The 18,452-nt window shown below is 36.3% G+C and overlaps 1 protein-coding gene across 1 annotated transcript; it reads left to right on the forward strand.

The window, feature by feature from the left end:
- The first annotated feature begins 8,043 nt into the window (after positions 1-8,043).
- Positions 8,044-15,448, forward strand: LOC136679798 (deoxynucleoside triphosphate triphosphohydrolase SAMHD1-like). Its single transcript, XM_066658476.1, has 13 exons — positions 8,044-8,111; positions 8,355-8,515; positions 8,601-8,716; positions 9,722-9,783; positions 9,923-10,063; positions 10,158-10,234; positions 10,349-10,460; positions 10,542-10,633; positions 10,772-10,857; positions 11,988-12,154; positions 12,985-13,059; positions 14,357-14,461; positions 14,881-15,448. Exons 1-13 carry the CDS (start codon positions 8,055-8,057, stop codon positions 15,049-15,051), a joined length of 1,422 nt encoding a protein of 473 aa, XP_066514573.1. The 5' UTR covers positions 8,044-8,054; the 3' UTR covers positions 15,052-15,448.
- Positions 15,449-18,452: the final 3,004 nt, after the last annotated feature.

Consider the following 18,452-nt stretch of genomic DNA (forward strand, 5'->3'; position numbering starts at 1 on the left):
GTTGTCACAAAGCAGCTTTACAGAGATCCGGGTCCAAGCCTCCTATGAGCAAGCCAGGGGCAACAGTGGCAAGAAAAATGTGAACTGTTGACAGATGAATGGGTTATAGTAATGTGAATGTAGAATATTAGTTATATATGAGTCTGAGGAAGAAGGAGGTGATCAGTGATTCTTTGTGAGTTAAAAGATGGTGCAGAGTTAATTTGAGATAAAACAGCATGGCCAAGCATGATAGTGTAGATGAGACAAGGCCAGGATCTTGTACAGGACACACAGGGTTAGGGGCTGAATCAGGGCAACACCTGGAGAGCAGCAGGACATCTCAAATCATGAGAGAGACAGGAGAAAGAAAACCAGACAAAGGCAAAAAATAAAAATACAGAGGTTAGTAGGTTCATGGTAAAGCAGGGGCAAAACCTTCCTGCAAAAAAGCTTCCAGTGGTCAGGCAAGAGAACCCAGCGACAGACAGTGTGTTGGTGGTTACCAGAAAGCTAACTAAAAAATCTGTAGCTATGGTGATATGACAGGGTTAATACAAAGTAGTGATCATATGAAAACCAGCTCGAACGCCAAAAGAGAAGAAGTAACCTGAAAGTGAGTGATTAACCAAAGCTTGTTTGAAAAGGTAGGTTTTTAATCTACAAGTACAATTTAAAGCATTTTCTTTATTTTGATTATTTTATAATTAAACTGTTTGTTTATTTATGAGAAAACAATACATTTTATCATCAAAATATGCTACAATGTTATCTATCACTTTACATCATCTTTTGGGCAGCTTACAAATTCCAGCAGTAAAGAAGGTTTAATCTTTTGACACGATGAATTCATTAATCGATTTTCACACTTTGTCCATTTTTTTTGTAATGTGCATCAGACAAAGCACTTTCAATCGGAACAAATAATAATCACAAGGGGCTCTGTCTGGACTATACACTGGGTGCTCGAGGACCTGAGGCCTAATGTTATCTTGAAGCAATTTCATGGGACACAATAATTTGCAATTGACATATTCAACCAATTTCTTGAGTCAATCAATTCAATTGTTGTTTATAGTGATCAGCATTAACAGTTTCACCCAGTTCCAGAAGTTCATAGATAACACCTTTAATATCCCCAGGACTACTACATGGTGTTTTTATTTCATTTGGGATTTTCATAATAAATCTATCATTACCAGTCATGACATTCCGCAGGAAGAATATCCTCTGTTGTTTTTGTACAGATTAAAACATTTTTTCTTTTCTTTTGACTCAAGCTAGCTGGCACCCATTTCCCTTCCTTTAAAACTTTCATATTCTTTCAATTGGAAACTGAGATCCCACAGTTAAACAATGCTAGATTGCAAAGAATTTAAGTGGAGCTGTAGCACCTGAATATCAGGAAATACAAATCCACTTAAGCTAAGCAGGTTTGGGTATGGCTGGTATTTGGAAAGGAAACCTTGCATGGCAGGTGGAGGTGATGATGTTGGTGTGTTGTCCTTGTTGTCTGTGTGGAGCACAAGTGCAGTATGGAAGCAAATCTGTCTCATTAGACTTTGAAATATTACCACCTTTTGAATTTTTTTTGCACTGAAATTATGCATTTGAATATAATTGCTCTTGAATAGAACTCGTGAATTTTCAAGAACACATTATTATTCAAGGTTAATAAATTTAGATAAAAAAATTCAAGCTCAAAAAAATTCACACAATATATTTCGAAATTGCTCAAATTCGGTACACAAAATTCAGATACCAAAATACGAGTTACAAAATATTCAGATACACATCCGGGACACTGGACGAGGATGATTAATTGATTCATTGGGATTTTCTGTTTCACCTTAAATGCTGCACTAGTTGCATTCTGTCGCTGCTAGGTGGCAAAATACAAACACAAGTTCCATACCGTGGAAAAACTACATGTTTAGCTTCCTTACGCGGATATTATCTCTTTATTTTCAAAGTGTCTCAAAAATCTGAAAGTCTCACTAAAGACACAATATAACAGACTATTGATTTCCTGAAGATGAAGAAATTTTACTATGGAATTTTTTGTAATGGCCCTGTGAACATAGCATGTAATATGACAGAATGTGGAAACATGAACTGTGGGTATAGAGCAGGGGTGTCAAACTCATTTTCACAGAGGGCCACATCAGAATAATGGTTGCTCTCAAAGGGCCAGATGTAACTGTAAGACAGTATAAATGTAACTAAATGTAACCAAATATAATGTAGAATAAATGTAAGTACTCCTTAATGTTAAATAACTCTGAATGTATTACTTATTCAACTTATAAATATTTGCATAGATGTAAAAATATGTTTGCTTGTTGCTCTGTTAACAACATAAATCCTGTTAAATTGTGAGGTTAAGAAACTCATATTACTCCATCAATCAACGATCAAACTATCCAAGTGAATAAAGAAAAATATCATCAAACACATGTTATGACATTAACTAACTCAAAACTTTGTCTTGAAGGCTAACTTTGGCATACTTAGCTCCGTGTTTGGTATCAAAGTGGCGACGTAAATTGTTCTCCTTGACAACTGCCACCGCCTCATAACACAAAAGACATACTGGTTTTTCTCCTTGAAGCACAAACATGTATTCGCCTTCACATCTCTCTTGAAACCCATCTCTTTTCCTGGACATTTTGGGTTCAATATTTGTAGCTATTTCTTAATTCCACTTGTTGAAAAAAATCACATCGAAGAAAATACACTGTAATCTAGTGGTGGAATGCCATCACTTGGTGGGCAACAATCGGCATGCATTGTGGGAAATGATGTTTAAGGTCAATGCACACTTTAGAGTTAGTGGCGGAATAATTCATAATTAAGTCTAAAGGCGTGCTTTTTAAACATTTAAACATATGTACATTTGACTTTCATTTGAACAGAACTAAGAAATGGAGCTTATACAAAAAAAACTGAAGAAATTTCTTATAAACATAGGTTGTACAATGTAATTGGCTTTGGCAGAGAGGATTTGGCACATTTTTCATGGGTGCAACCCACATACTCAGCTCTACTGCTCATCCCACAAATGCATGTTCCTTACAAATGTGTGACCATTGAAAGAGAAATTAACAGGCTTTTCAATTGTATAAAATGTATTGCCAAGAAGCCTTGTTACAACAAATAAATAATCTACAAACCCAAATTTCTATATAAATATATATAACATTAGAAATAACCAGACATTGTTGATATACACAGCGACATTCTGTGTTTAAACAAACACAACTTTATGAATTAAACTCTGCACTTTGGGATATTATATTTGTACTACACCTTCTGTAAAATCAATTTCAGATTCTTGATAATCTGACAATTAAAAAATAAAACTGCCATAGGACATATACCCCAAAGTTCATGTTTCCACATTCTGTCATATCACATGCTATGTTCACAGGGCCATTACAAAATATTTCCACAGTAAAATATCTTCATCTTCAGGATATCAATAGTCTGTTATACTGTGGAGGAAATTTCATGCAGTAAGATGTCTTATATTTTATGGAAATGAGGTTGTATGAAGACAGGTTATACTAACATATGATAGGAATTCAGCATTCAGATTCAGCATGAGATCACGTGTGTAAACATTGCATTTAAATAAAGACTGGAATCCTAATGAATGGGGTGTGTACAATTGTCTCTTTGTTTGCACTTGAATTACTGGGTGTGAGGCAGAAACACACCCTGGACAGGGAACCAGCATCTCATATACACAGGTCACTCAAACAACTATATTTAACACATTTAAATGAACAAACCTCATACCAGCATGTGATTTTGGACTGTGGGAGTAAGCTGTAGTGCTAGGGCTGGGCAATTAATCGAAAATTTACCAAAATTGACATTCAGAACTTCTAATCGACATAATCTTGTCTATATTGATTATATCGATTATTTTTATGTCCCCACTGTGTGTTCATGTACTCTCCCTTTAAAATCATGCTACCAAACTGTAGTCATGTGATTCTGCCCCTATCTGCCACATGAAGGCTACCTAGAGCTCGAGGCTGTCCAAGAGACTCAAGCAGCTCGTACCAAAGGCAAACACAGCATCTATGGTTTGGACATCCTGTGTTTTGACTATAATTTAGATGAAAAGGAACAAAAAGAAGTCAGATATAAACGGTGAGAATAAACAGTTTCAGAGACCAAAGCACAATCACACACCAAATATAAACAGTGCTCAAAAAACAAGATAGGAACAAGCTCCCAGCAACATTAGAAAAAATGTCCTATGTTTAATACTTGAGCATATTTGCAGTACTCGGGTGACCAGACGTCCTCTTTTTCCCGGACATGTCCTCTTTTTTAGACTTAAAAAAATGTCCAGGCGGAGTTTCACAAACGTCTGGGATTTTGTTTTTCTAGAGCTTGGAATGGAGCTTGGAATTTCGAGAAGCGCTTCGTTCACAAACTAGTCCCGCCCTCCTCTACTCCATTTGGTTCGCTTGAGTGAGAAGGGGGTGTGGTGAAGTAGCCTAAAAACTTCGGATTGGACAGTCATACTGTAGAGCTACAGTTATTGGCCGATAACCTTCTCTGTAAACATTTAATTGGTCAGTCTGCACGTCAGTAGTCCTTGTTTACGTCAGGCAAAGCTCATTTCAAGCAGCTATGCCAAAATGTAAATGTAAGTCGTCGTCGTCGTCCCCTTTGGTGCTTATCAATGTCTTTGTTTACAATAATAGCAAATAAAACACAAACTATAAAAATAATTTTATTTTGTCAATTGCTGACAGTGTGTGTATGATCATGGAAAGCCTGTTATTTTCTGTTCATATAAAACTACAAAACTGAAGCACCATGTTGAGATGACATTAAAGCAACTCGTTTACCAGAAAGCAACAAGATAACGTTTAAGTTTTTTGAACATTTCTGAAACCAAGCACCATAACCTTTTATTTACGAAGTAATCTACACTTGATAAAGGAACAGGACATCCATGAGAACTAGTTATTTAGTACTGACTTACATTTCTATAAGGGTCTGACTGATACAATAGTGATGTCACTAATCCACAGCCCCTTTTATTTTGATTAACACTTCACTCTGGTGTTCTGGCTTTAATAATCCGGAGATTTTGTCAGTTTTCGTGTAAAGTTAAACAGAAAGCTTTGCAGAGGACGTATCTTGGGACAAAGGGCCTTCAGAATGGGACAACCCATTTGGTACATAATGTGTCCTTCAAAGGATGCAGCCACTAAATTGAGACACAGCTATTTATCTAAAGGGGTGGAAAAGTTGATCAATTTTACAAAGGGGAATGGTTGTCCTCATGGTCCTTTTTAAACTTTTTGATAAACTCTCATATCCCTGCTCAAATCAAACAATACAGCTCTCACTTTCAAAATATGATTAAGACATGCCCACCAATTATGTATTACTGGTCAGAGTCAAAGAAGTCTCAAATTGGGGCTGTTTTGCTAGCAATTCTTCACTCCAAATGTGAAAGTAAAGTACAGCAAGCATAAGTTCATTCTGAATGTGAAAGTACCGTGAGCATATCTTCATTCTAAATATGAAGGTATCACAAGCATGTTATCATGTGGCATCTGCATGTTCTGCATGCATACCTTCATGTCAAGGGAAAATGTCAATACATTCTGGAATTCACATATTGTGTCTAACTTAAAAATACATAATACATTTGCCAAGTACAAAACATAAAAAAGCATAAAATGAATGCTTCCTTTCCTATTACTCCTGCTATCTCAGGGCTAATCTAGGCCTAGCTTGTGTTCCTCTGGTCTATTTGGCTGAAACAGAATGCAGCAGCATGCCTCATCTTCAATCTTTACTCAAACTTTACTAAAGCTTACACCTTATTTCACTTTTGTATGTTCACATCAGATTTCAATCACTGATGTTCAATTTGTGCCGGGGTTACATTCCATTATCTGTAAGCGCTTATCCAATTTAGGGTCGTGGGTGGTCCAGAGCCTACCTGGAATCATTGGGCGCAAGGCGGGAATACACCCTGGAGGGGACGCCAGTCCTCCACAGGGCAACACAGACACACACACATTCACTCACACACTCACACCTACGGACACTTTTGAGTCGCCAATCCACCTGCAACGTGTGTTTTTGGACTGTGGGAGGAAACCGGAGCACCCGGAGGAAACCCACGCGGACACGGGGAGAACACTGCCGGGGTTACCTCCAGGCTAAATGTAACAACAAACCCTGGACACCCAAGGCTAACACTAATGTACACAACCACTATATTTAAGACATCGACTACGCCACCCCTATATTATTGGAAAGGGGACCCTTTGCTTTGATTTGCACACTAGTCATGTAGTCAATAACACTACCACGCAAAACCAATATCAAAATGAGGTCATCAAAAGCAAGATGACAGCACCACAGAAAGCCACCCCTAAAGAGTGCATAACCAGAGCACCTAGGGTGACCCCCCCCCCCCCTTGACCACAAAAAATAAAGAAAGAAAATTAAAAATAACAAGAAGCACCTTCCTGGGTGCAACTACACAAAAACAGCCTATGATATGTTATCACAATGCGTTGTAGCTAGCAGCCTTAAGGCCCAAACCCCAAAACAGTATTAATAAAACCTTTTAATTTATAAAATGGTAACAAGTGGCTCAACTAATACAATGTCTGCCCATATATACCATGTATCAAAAAAACAATACAAAGACAGGGCAGAGAGAAACTGTGGCCCGTAGAAATGTTCCCTAGAAACAAAATTTATCAGTAGACGGCAGCCAAGCCACACAAACGCCCTCCAACCATTGATTCATCTGCCTGCGCTTCTATACTTCTCAAATGATTGGCTCCAGCCACCAGCACACTCCAGCCACCAGCACACACACATACAAACCAACTTCCTCTATTAGCAGCCACAACACACCAGACGATTCCCGCCATCCCTTCATTTAAACAAAGTGGAAGTGAACTCACCTGGGCGTGCTCACTTTTATCTTCCCCTGGGGGTCAATATGCTCCCTATAAGACCTCTACTGGTCTTTAAAATTACAAGAGTCCATGTTGTCATTAATATTCAGTACTATTAGGCATTTAGCCATACCACAAATTAAAAAGCCCAGATTATACCAGGCCATTTTTATCTGACAGCAATGGTCAAAATTCAGTTCATATACATCATGCGCTTTAGGCTATGAGTACAGCTTGGCTTTAGAATCTATCCTTCACATCATGTGGAAGACAAGTTTTAAAACTCTTCTCTGTCCAGACTCAGTGGAGATACATAACAGTCAGTCTCTCATTTTCTTCCAACACAGAATGTAGACACATCTCTGTATTTCTTTGTTTTAGAATTAATCTGAGGGTGTGTTAGTGGTGTGGCAACATTAATTCTTCATCTGAAGTTGGCGTTTGAGAAGATTCTCACCAAAGTCATAATACTTCTGCTAGTGTACCAGTTTAGTCTATTCAAACAACTAATACCAATGTGACCAAATGATAATATTATTGTCAAAACAAGTGAACAACCTTAATACAGTAAATTAGCTGCATCAGTTGTAAAGTTCTTATAAAACATTTGCAGTGTGCTCACTATGTTCCATTTGATCAATTTTGCCAATTCCACCAAAAAAGCTGAGAGTATACATGGATAAACACTGGCATTAAAAATTGATAAAAGCACAGAATTTGTGATAGACAACAATATTGGAGTTTGTCTTATTGTAGAAAAAAAACATATTTATAACGTATTTGAGCTTCTTTAAAGAACACTACCAAACATCACACAACACATCTCTGGTCATCCCTGATCATTTGAACTGGGAGAGTAAAAAAATATATATAGTTTTGCTACTTTGTAAGACTTTTCCCTTATGCCTTTGGAGATACATTGTCTTGCAGAAGTGACAACAACATAATTGTGATTTTTGAGTTACACATTCTATTGTCTTGATTAAAACCAGAAGGACCAGTCTGCAGCAGTGTTATACAAATCTAAATCTATGGTGCGCCATATATAAGAAACTACCAGCCTCTACCACACCACTCCTTGTCTTTTCAGCTTGTGACCAGGGCACTTCAGCAGGTAGAATGGCAGAGAAAGAAAGCAGAACCGGAACATCCTCAGAACAGAGTCGACCCAAGAAGGTGAAAATATTGTGGAGCACTAAATGATTACTATTAATTAATGAAAACTGTTAGTTTTGAATGAAAACTATACTTTTACTGAACCATATGAACATGTTTTTACTGAAATTTTGAAATAATTATTTAAAATGAATGTTTAAAATGTGCCTTTATCTAGTGCTCCAAAGCTTACAGTGTGTCATTAGCAACAGCTTCAGATCTCATATGATAAATTATTAATATTATTTGGATATTTTGGTGCAGATCTTCAATGACCCCGTTCATGGTCACATCGAGATGCACCCTCTACTGGTGAAAATAATTGATACTCCAGAGTTTCAGCGATTAAGGAACCTCAAACAGCTTGGAGCAGGTTACTTTGTCTTTCCAGGAGCCTCCCACAATCGCTTTGAGCACTCCATCGGGTAAAGTTCTGACATGGTCACCTAGATGTGATGGGCAGAGAACTATACATTAATCAGATGAAAATGTACATCTTACTTTTAACAGAGTGTCTCATCTGGCTGGAAAGCTAGTCCAGAGTCTGAAAGATCATCAAAGTGATTTGGAATTAACTGAGGAACATGTGCTTTGTGCGCAGATTGCAGGACTTTGTCATGACCTTGGTGAGATATTCATCATTCATTAGACTGTTACAGGTAGTTTATTGTGTTCCACTATAAAATTCTGTATAAAAGAAAGTAAACTTATAAACAAGTAACAAGTTTTCAAAAGTGTCGTCAGCTAGCAACTGGTTAAAAAAAATTTCCCTTGCCCAACCAGTCATAATGTGTAAATTAAGCCAACAAAAAATTTAAATGTTAATTTTATTGACAGAAAGTTACTCAGAAAGTTATGATTTATACAATTAGCAATGCTAAACTATGTTTAATCATTTGACCAAGAGGCTACGTATAATCAGAGAAACTCTTTTGAAATTGTCATCATAACTAAGGAATTATTTAAGCTAAATATTTATTTATGTAGGTGGCATGGTGGCGCAGCAGGTAGTGTCGCAGTCACACAGCTCCAGGGACCTGGAGGTTGTGGGTTCGATTCCTGCTCCGGGTGACTGTCTGTGAGGAGTTGGTGTGTTATCCGCATGGGTTTCCTCCAGGTGCTCCGGTTTCCTCCCACAGTCCAAAAAAAACACACGTTGTTAGGTGGATTGGTGACTCAAAAAGTGTCCGTGAGTGAATGTGTCTGTGTTGCCCTGTGAAGGACTGGCGCCCCCTCCAGGGTGTATTCCTGCCTTGCGCCCAATGATTCCAGGTAGGCTCTGGACCCACCGCAACCCTGAATTGGATAAGCGGTTACAGATAATGAATTTATTTATGTTACAAATATTTATGATTGTTAGTTAAACAATGTAAAGAGTGTTGTATTTTTCATACATGGCTAAATTGCTACTTTCACTTTCAGTTATTTTAAGGTTCATTAAAACTTGAATAGTGTTATTTTTAATAGTTTATTGCAGAGGTTGTGTTTATGGTTTTGTCACTGTAAATATAAGTAAAATATTTAATTCAGCCAGTGGTACCTAAAATTTTAGAGCTTTCTAGCAAACATGAAGTAGTAAGTATGTGCTTTTAACATGAATAACCCCTGTTGTATGTTGTGTAAAAATGAAGGTCATGGCCCATTCTCACATTTATTTGAGACATTCATGAAGATGTGTAAAATAGAGTGGAAGGTACCAAAGTTTTTTTTTTCATAGTATTTTGTATATTTGCATCAATTCTCTTTATGATCACAGAATACTAAATAATATCTTCAAGATCTAATCTTTACCTTCATAATCTCAAAACTGTTCTTGGTGTTTTTATCCTTAGCATGAAAAGCAATCAATAGCAATATTTAGAGACCTGATTAAAAACAATGGACTAAAGGAGGAAATGGAAAAAACATTTAAACTGGATATCACTTTGATTGAAGAGATGATATACCCAGAAGATAAAAGAAAGAGAAATCCGGTAAAAAATATTCCTTTCATTGCATTTGAATGTTTGCACATTGCTTATTAGCATGAAGTGAAAATACTGGAAATAGTTACTTTTGGTTTTGTAGAAGTTCTATTACTTATATGAGATCGTATCCAATGAGACAACTGGCATTGATGTTGACAAAATGGACTACTTCAGTCGGTAAGTTTTCACTGTTACATATATATTTTTTTCCTTTTTTTTTTTTTTTTTTTTTTTTTTTACAAAATTTAAAAGTTGCTTACCAGCATCAAGAGATCTATTATTTTTACTTAGAGATTGCCATCATCTGGGTATGAAATCGGACTTCTCCCATGAACGCTACATGATGTTTGCACGAGTACTCAAAAATGAGAATGGTGAAATGCATATCTGCATGAGAGACAAGGTGACTTTTTTTGTACATTCATAGGAAACCTGGTTTAGAATCGCATTAAAAATAGTTTTGAGGTGTTTTTTTTCCCACCAGGAAGCTTTGAACATGTACAAGCTCTTCAACATTCGCACCCTCCTTCATCACAGTGCCTACCAGCATAGGGTTGTGAAGGCCATTGAAATCATGTAAGTTTGTAAATGAAATTTGGCCATAAATAAAATGCAATAGCATTTAAATGATTAGTATCCTACATACGAACCTGACATGCCTAGATAAAAGTACAGTTAACTTTTATATTATTTCTCTAATGCCTTTGTTTTCAGGATGGTGGATGCACTTATAGCAGCTAATACAAATGGCAGATTCTCTAATGCACATACAAAACTTAAGGAATATCTCAAACTTACAGGTACGCACTTCTAAAAACAATATATACTGTATAGTGGCGGATGCTGGTCTTTCAAGGAGGGGAGGCTCAATTTCGGCCTACATCATAAAATATGTCGGTTTATTTATACGTAAATTCTATCCTCCGTTCCTTTTCAAGAAAATGGTCTGTGACCCTGTCGTACCAACAAGGCGTCTTTTCCAGGGACTTGACTAGTGTCCTCTCAATGGCCAGCAGAGCTAGGCTGCTTAAACGGCCTTGGCCCATGTGAAGTGTGTTCGCCTGTGAGTGCTTTGTGACGGTGGAGGGGCTCAGCAGCACCCGCTGGACAGAAACTGTGATAGAAGTCAGAAAGAGTGATAGAAGTCAGTCTCCAAACACAAGCAGCTACAAAAACCCCACCAGAAATAGAAGCTCGATTTGTCGCTAGTCGTTTTTAACAAAGAAAATGTCGCTAAGAGGATTAAGAAAGTCTCCGGTTCAACTCAGAACAGAATGAAAATGTAACGCTCCCACGGATCTCTACACCAAAGGATCGCTGATTCGCTCATTTCGCTGTCAATCAAAAAGGGATTCAGCGTCAGACAGATCATCCAATCATCATGCAGAAGCTGAGCGTCCGGGCCAGCCGAGGCCAGCCCACTGCCCCATAGACCCCCAGAGACGCTGAGCATCCGATGGGCGGGACAAAGCCCAGCATTTATCCAATGACTCGTCTCGTTTCCCTGCACTTCGCTGCTTCGCTATTGAACTGTTTAAAGCACCGTGAAGGGAATAATTGAGAGGAAAGCCGCGTCTTTACCAGTGACAAGAAACTGATTCTGAACAAAAGTTGAGCGCGTTGTAGTGCATATTTATTCAATGACATGTACACACAACAGTATATATTTGATCACTTATTTTTTGACATTTTGGGGGAAGCTGAGCTTCCTTTGCAGTCTTAGAGAAATCGCCTCTGATACTGTACATTTTGCATGTTAAATAAATAACAGAACTGACATTCTTTGGTGCACTTCATTTTGATCCTAAAACCTTACCGCTATTGCAAACAGGAGTAAAAACTGCCAGCTAAATATAAACAATGGCATGATCATTTTTAAAACCACATACAGGCTGATCAAAATGAAATTTTCTCCTTTTCTATTTTTCAGACTACATTCTCCAGGATATTCAAAATTCATCCTCAAATGATGAGAATATCAAAAAAGCACAGAATATCATTGAAAGGATAACAAACCGTGATCTTTACAAGTTCATTGGTGATGAAATATTTGAAAAAGAGACACTGCAACATTTGAAAGCTCCTGAGGATTACCAGGTATTTTTATGGAAGCAAATCTGTCTCATCAGACTTTGAAACACTACCACCTTTGAATTTGTAGCACTGAAATTATACATCTGATTTTGTTGCTTTTGAATTTAAGTCTTCAGATTTCCGCCTCTGAATATTTTGCTTCGCAATTATGCATCTGAATATAATTGCTCTTGAATTGAACTCTTGAATTTGAAAATAAAGAACACTTTTTCACTGTTATTATTCAAGGTTAATAAATTCAGAAAAAAGAAATTCAAGCTTAAGACAATTCAAACAATATATTTTGAAGTTGCTCAAATTCAATAGGCCAAATTCAGATGCCAAAATATGAGTTAAAAAATTCAGAGTACACATCCAGGATACAAAGGATGAGCAATCGATCCATTAGGATTTTCTCTTTCACCTTAAATGCTGCACTAGTTTCATTCTGTCACCGATAGAAGGCAAAATATGAAAACAACTTTCATACTGTGGGAAAACTACACGTTTAGATTCCTCCTGCGTATATTATCTCTTTATTTTCAAAGTGTCTCAAAAATCTGAAAGGCTCACTGCAGACACAATATAACAGACTATTGATTTCCTGAAGATGAAGAAATTTTACTGTGGAAATTTTTACCATAGTAAGGAACAGGACACGTGTGAGATGGCTTGCAATAAAATGAAACCCTTTACAGGGTATATTCCAGCTTTGCACCTTAAGGATAGCATTTGGACCTACCATGGCATTGGTTACAGAAAATGAATGAATGAACAAATGAATGAGTGAATGAACGAATGAAATACATTTTCCATGCATCTATTTTGTTCTATGCCTCTTACAAAATCATCAGACAAAGCTGGCAACTTGGCTGAAGAGATTGAAAAACGAAGAAATTATGAATCAAAAAGATGAATTCCAAGCTGTGGTAAGTACAGTAAAATATACACCAAGATCAGTTAACTTATAGCATAACTGACCAGTTAGTGGTCTCTTTTACGCCCATTGAACTCCAGTGATGATGTGAACTACCAAAGCATTGAACACATGAACTCTCAGCCACAGTGACAGAAGGGGCACAGCAGAAAGGATCTGTTTGGCTGTTTCTGCTTAATGAGTTGAAAGATATCTTTAAACAGTGTCATCTTTACAGAGCTCTGGTGCTATATATGATGACCATGTCATTAATGTAGTGATTTGTGATGTTGTATATGATGACGGCTAGAAAAATCCCATTGAATGTGTTTCATGCAGCACATTTAACACATGTAGCGTGCTGTTTCTGTTTCTGCAAATAAAACATAATCAAACAGACCCAGTAACATTACTAAAGGGGTGAATGTGTTTTTTTAATATACCATGATCACTATTTTATTTCATTCAGTGTACAGTAACTATATATCTGATGCATTTAGTTTTTATTCAGTGTACTTTTCATATACTTGTTTCAAATTTTGGTTATTTGAGATTCATGTAATATGAATTAAACCATACTAAATCTTGGGTGAGTCAAATATTTAAATGCATTAAACCACAATTCATAAAACTTTTAATAACACCTTTCTAGTATATTAAAATTAAAAACACATATTAAAATAATAAATTAAATGTATTGTGCCAAAAACAAAATCCTGAAACATTTCACCTTAATTCTATAATCACATCAGATGATACTCTACTTTAATCACGTCATGAAGCACAAATATATTCCTCAACACACACAACATCATCCAGTTTCTGTAGCAGAGAGTGCACTAAAGTCATGAACTGGCTTGAGGTGTATGTGAGGTAAAGAGTGCATGTCTGCAGCCAAACCGTGGTAGTCTTCACTTTCCCAGCTTCATCTATGAGTAACTGAGTGAAATTGGCAATGAATAATTTGGAGAGAAGATGTGTTTAAAAAAAAATTGATTATGGTAATTCATTTTCAGGACTGGTAAAAATATTGCCATGTTAGTGTCACAACATAATGATCCTTTATTGCATAATGAAACATAGTCTAGGGCCCTGATCAGATTCATTATATTCCGAACCAAACCTTAACACAAGGCACATAAATAGCAAGAAACTGGTAAATTCAGGTGAAAAGCAATTTGATTCTTCATTGCAAAACATACATTATATTTGTATGAATCTTAAGTAAAATTAATTATATGTTTTGATGCAATGTAAATTCTCTTTCTTTAATTTACATACATGGTAACAATGTGTTTTCCGCACAACAGCCAATTGAATTCAACTATGGAAAAAAGGAGAAGAATCCACTTCAGTTCCTGCAATTCTACAAGAAAGATGAGCCAGACAAAGCATTTTCATTGGACAGAGAAAAGGTATTTCTGGTGCAGTAACCATGTGCTAAACTACAATTTTTGTTTTTAAATGGATGTCTCTTACTGAATTTTACAGATGGTAAGGGATAATATTTCCTTTTAAGTAATGGGTTGAGTAAAGGGTTTGAGTTTAAAGGAGCAATATTTTTACCTCCAGTGATTTTTTTCCACATTATTAAACAGCCAATATGCAGACACCACGTCGATGTTTCTATACTAAAATTTTATAAATATAGACTCCTGCATGTTAGAGACCTACTCTACAGGATATAAACATCATTCATGGACTAAAATGCAATTTGATTCTTGATCTTATGTGAGATACACCTCACCAATTAATAAATGACCAGTTTCATAAATATTTTTTACTTATTTTTGGTGGTATGAATGACATATTTCTCAATGTTGTGTCTATGCAGGTCTCATACCTCCTGCCTAGCAAATTTGCTGAAATGAAAGTCATGCTTTTCTACAAGGGCAAAGATATAAACATTGAGAAAACTGCCAAGGAGCACTGTGCAAACTTCTGGGAAGTGCTTAAGGAGAAAGAAGCGTATGAACCTGCAAAAAAGAAAAAGAGAACAAATTAGGTTAGGTATGGTTTTAATAGTACATATATGCATTACCTATATTTAGATCACTTTGTGTGTCAGCGTAATCTTATTTTGCCATGAGTCATTTACCCTATTGTGATTTTGATGAGATGTCAATAATCCAAGCTGAATTTGTATCTTGATGGCAGGAGAATAGCTTGGTGAGATTATAGAAAACAAAAGTAATATAACTGTAAAAATGCAGAAATTCTGTGGTAGATGATAAATGAAAAACATTAGGATGAGTGAACAGATTAGTACAATATAGCAATTTATAGTTTAAGTGTGCTTCTTAAATTAATTCTGATTCCTAATCATTTTTATTTTCTTTCCATTCATCTCTTCTGATATTTTTAGACTGCATTTGCATTTTTGCTTGAGTGGTTTTAATTGTTATTATTTTCGTCAAAAAATCATACTTGATACAGACATTAATAAGTGTGATGGTATTGCTTAGCTCTAGGGTTATATTTGAATTGTGTGATTAAATGAATTCATATCTTAAATGTTACATAAAATAAAATAAAATTTAATTATTGCATGAATCTGAAAAAATTGAATTTTTTTGTCCATACTTTGAATAATTATTTGGTTTAAATTGTTTTAAAATTTTAATGATATATATACCACTCACTGCCCACTTTATGGAAAACACTTATGTTTAAGTTTGTTTGTTTAGCTCAGGTAGTGTCTGAGCTCAACAGGATTTTGGACTCAAACTTATTGTACTAGGATACACACTCTGTCTGAACACTAAGCATTTTGTGAGTGCTGTAAATGTAAACGTTATGTATCCTATTTTCTTTACTCCACAAATATAATATATACTCCAAAAATATAAATATTAGGAAAAACAAACAAATGGAAACAAAGAAAATGTGAATTATAATTCTGATCCAATCTGACTGACCTCCACTTATTCCATCACAAATATGTGCAGTAATAGACAAGGAGAGCAGCAGTTAGTCTTAAGCAAATAAATGTTTAATGAAGACAAACTACAAATAAAGAATAGTTATACTTCTTAGATGCACATCATATGACCAACTAGAAGAACCGAAGAGATTACTGAGATAATTTACCAAAACTGTACATTTTACATCACACAGGTCTCAAAGTTAATTCATACATAATTTACTCTCTCATGTCCTGAAATCATGCTCCTGCTCTTTATTTTTTTTCTTCTTCTCATTTTCACTTTTCAGTTTATTCTCTTGTAGAGTGTATGTTGCTATTTTACTTAAAGTCATAGGCCAAAATCTTTAAGAGGGGCTATGTTATAATATATTGAGTCCACACAATATTTTGAGGTCAGAATTAATATATTGAGGCCACAAAATAACATATTGTGTCATATAATGAGAGAGGTACAAATAAATACCTTTATTTTAATTCATTAATGGACTTTATGCTGATGCATGGAGATGAGTAACAATATTAAACTTTACTTCAATCTTGGAATTACACATAAAGACGTACTGCAGTCACTGACACTGAGACATGGATATACCATTAGCCTGTGTCACCTCAAGTAAATTCTCAAAGCAAATGGACTTTTTTGTCTTCAATTCTTTTAAGGAAATTGTCAGTTTATAGTCTGTCAGGTAGATGGACTTGGCTGTTTACACCGATACCATTGGATGCATGTGAAATGTCTGGAAAATGGGATTTTTTTTGTTGAAGTGCTGAACCAAGAAAGTGCAACTATGCCTCGTAGACACAGGCAGAATTTCTCTAAAGACCAGATTTTATTTGTATATATGTATCTTTACACTTATATAGCGCATTTCTAGATACCCAAGGACGCTTTACAATCCACACTGCTCAGAACACTCAATCCACACACACACTGGCGAGAAGCGGAAGCCAAATGCGCACAGCGTACTCTCGACCAGGAACGACCGTCCACCTGGAGGACTGCATCGGGCACTAGGATTTCACCCAGGACAGAGTGCCAATCCATATCTGGGCTCACACTCATTCATACAGACATTCATTCACATACACACTCAGTCATTCACACACCAGGACAGTTATTAGAGAAGTCAATTCACCTACCCTCCATGTTTTTGGACTGTGGGAGGAAACCGGAGCCCCTGGAGGAAACCCACGCAGACACAGGGAGAACATGGAAACTCCACCCAGATGGGACTTGAACCCAAGATCCCAGCGCTGGCAGGCGAACGTGCTAACCACTAAGTCACCGTGCCGCCCATAATTTGATTCATATGACAAACTCAAACCCTATAGAATTAGCATAAATGGATGTATTTATGGGTTTTCATGCAAAATTGTCCAGTTGAAAGCCGCTCACACAAGCAGCAATCCTCAATTAATAGCTGACTACTTCACTGAAGCCGTGGAAGAGATTGAGGGATACCCATGGATCGACAGGTCAGATTTAGGCATGGTGAATGTCACTGTGCAAGATATTCAGAGATTATTTAGGTAAATTGACAGTGATGAGAGAGCTGGAGACCAAAGCTAAATTTCTGGTTCTAATATATCAAATAAATTAATTTAAAATTGGTGGGGCCACATACCATCAAACAACAAATTTCTCCTACAGAATAATACTTCCAATATATTACCACATCTTCAACCTCATCAAAAAGTGTACTGGTTTACACAAACTAAGCTTAATTATGAAAACTGTGAAACATTATGTACATTTACTCATAATTATTTTTCATTTTCAGTTATTGATTAAATTTTTAAGTAGTCATTTTTTCCAGGTCACATGGAGTACCACCACTTGCTGCTTCACATACCACAAGTGGCATGCTATATGCCATTATACAGACTCCTGGCGGCCTGAATGTATAAGAGATCTCTACTAAACCTATTTTAAACATGGCTACCCCAAAGTAAGGGATCCAATGTATGGAGCATGAACTAATTTACAAAAGAGTTTGTAATCAGAGCTCTGTTGTTATAGTGACAGTTCAAGCTGAATGAGTATCATGTGGCATGAAAACTTGATTGATTGTATTTACAATTAAAAGCAGGTTTCTTGTACAAACACAAATGAAAATATTGAATTCATAATACAATTTTAGCTTCTTAAGGTATATTAATGTCTGCACTGGACTTGATATTGATTGCATGCATGCATGTTTATTACATGCAGATGTAATAAATCTTAGAGCGATTGCTCTAAGACTGCAAGGGAAGCTCAGCTTCCCGTAAAATGTCTAAAAATAAGTGATCAAATATATACTGTTGTGTGTACATGTCATTGAATAAATATGCACTTCAACGCGCTCAACTTTTGTTCAGAATCAGTTTCTTATCACTGGTAAAGACACGGCTTTCCTCTCAATCATTCTCACAGTGCTTTAAACAGTCTTCAATAGCTAAGCAGCGAAGTGCAGCGAAACGAGACGAGTGATTGTATA

The sequence above is a fragment of the Hoplias malabaricus genome, chromosome Y (genome assembly GCF_029633855.1).
Source record: "Hoplias malabaricus isolate fHopMal1 chromosome Y, fHopMal1.hap1, whole genome shotgun sequence".
Taxonomy (NCBI): Eukaryota; Metazoa; Chordata; class Actinopteri; order Characiformes; family Erythrinidae; genus Hoplias; species Hoplias malabaricus.